Raw genomic sequence first — 1,593 nt, 5'->3', positions numbered from 1 at the left:
GCATATTTATGTGTCACAGTCACAGTTTCAAGGCCGCATACATTCTATATATTATGGGGTAATTGAAGTCATGGATTAGCTTTCCAAATGGATCTTGGGGAGACTGTGGTCAAATTTATTAATTAAGATTAAGAATCTTGAACTTCCAGAAGAAGGCAACTATGCTTGATATGTATGATGCTTCTAAGCAGTTTGATCAAAAATAATATTTGATCAATGGTCATTCTTTATATTTATATTTTTATTTTTAGATCTAAGTCATGGCTAGCAATGAAGAAGAAAATATGACTCAAATTTCAGAATTCATCCTTTTGGGTTTTGGGGATCTTCATGGCCTTCAGTTTCTTCTTTTTGGGGTATTTCTGGTCATCTATGTGGTGACTGTCATAGGCAACATTGTAATCTTAACTGTGGTGTCAGCTGATCACTCCCTTCACACCCCCATGTATTTCTTTCTTGGCCATTTCTCCTTCCTAGAGATTGGCTACACCACTACCATTGAGCCCATGATGCTGAGGACATTGTTATCAGCTCACGTGCCTATTTCCTTCCCAGGATGTGCTTGCCAGTTTTATTTTTTTGCTGCTCTAGTAGCCACAGAATGCTTCTTCCTGGCTGTAATGTCTTACGATCGCTACATAGCCATCTGTAACCCATTGCATTACTCCAGCATAATGGACTACCGGGGTTGCTTACAGCTAGCTGGTGCCTCTTGGGTGGCTGGATTTCTGGCACCCATCCTTCTCATGATCCTCACTTTTCAGTTAACATTCTGCACGACCAATGAGATTGACCACTTCTTCTGTGATTTGAAGCCCATCATGAAACTGGCCTGCACTGATACTCAAGTAGCTGAGATGACCTCTTTTATATGTACCTCTTTATTTGCCCTTGGCCCCTTCATGCTAACTCTAGCATCTTATACTCACATCATCTCCACCATTCTGAGGATCCCTTCTACCACAGGGAAGCAGAGGGCCTTCTCCACCTGTTCCTCCCATCTGATAGTGGTCAGTCTGTATTATGGAACTCTGGGCATTGTCTATGGCTTCCCATCAGGGCCACAGTATGAAGACTTATTGAAGTTGCTTTCCCTTCTGTATACAGTGCTCACCCCTGCTCTCAACCCTATTATTTACACCCTAAGAAACAAGGATGTAAAAATCGCTCTGGGAAAATTGGTGAAATGAGGAATGTAGACCTCACTAAAAGAAAGTTTGATTTTTCTAGCTGTTCTTGGCACTTTCTGAAAACTCTGGCAAAGTGGAAATCTTTCTACAGTGTCAAGAATAGTTACTATGAAATTGATGAGTTTTCCTTTGTTTCATCAACTTTATCCACATTAACGAACAAGAAGTGTGTTAAACTTTGATTTGTTGGATATTATGTAGGTTCTAGGCACTGTGCTAAGTTCTTTGCATGGACTATTGTGCTAAAGTCTCATAGCAACACTGTGAGGTAGCTACTGTTATTTTCCCAGTTTTACAGATATCACAACTAAGTCTCAGAAATTGATTCACTTGTTCAAAACAATCCAGCCAGACAGTAATAATACCAGAATAATAATTTGGACCCAAGGTCTGTTTAGCACCA

The 1,593-nt window shown here is 40.2% G+C and overlaps 1 protein-coding gene across 1 annotated transcript; it reads left to right on the top strand.

Moving 5' to 3' along the window:
• Nucleotides 1-284: 284 nt before the first annotated feature.
• LOC124513826 (olfactory receptor 10A4-like) lies at nt 285-1,190 on the top strand. The gene has a single exon (XM_047081818.1). The coding sequence runs from the start codon at nt 285-287 to the stop codon at nt 1,188-1,190; it is 906 nt and encodes a 301-aa protein (XP_046937774.1).
• Nucleotides 1,191-1,593: the final 403 nt, after the last annotated feature.

The sequence above is a fragment of the Lynx rufus genome, unplaced genomic scaffold (assembly GCF_022079265.1).
Source record: "Lynx rufus isolate CCGP_SWC_20201006 ecotype Redwood Valley unplaced genomic scaffold, mLynRuf1.p SCAF_19, whole genome shotgun sequence".
Taxonomy (NCBI): Eukaryota; Metazoa; Chordata; class Mammalia; order Carnivora; family Felidae; genus Lynx; species Lynx rufus.
The sequence above is the reverse complement of the archived record's forward strand: the minus strand, read 5'-3'. Positions and strand labels throughout refer to the sequence as shown.

What these genes read in the sequence shown, in the direction of transcription:
- LOC124513826 (XM_047081818.1), top strand. Translation starts at nt 285, where the DNA reads ATGACTCAAATTTCAGAATTCATCCTTTTGGGTTTTGGGGATCTTCAT.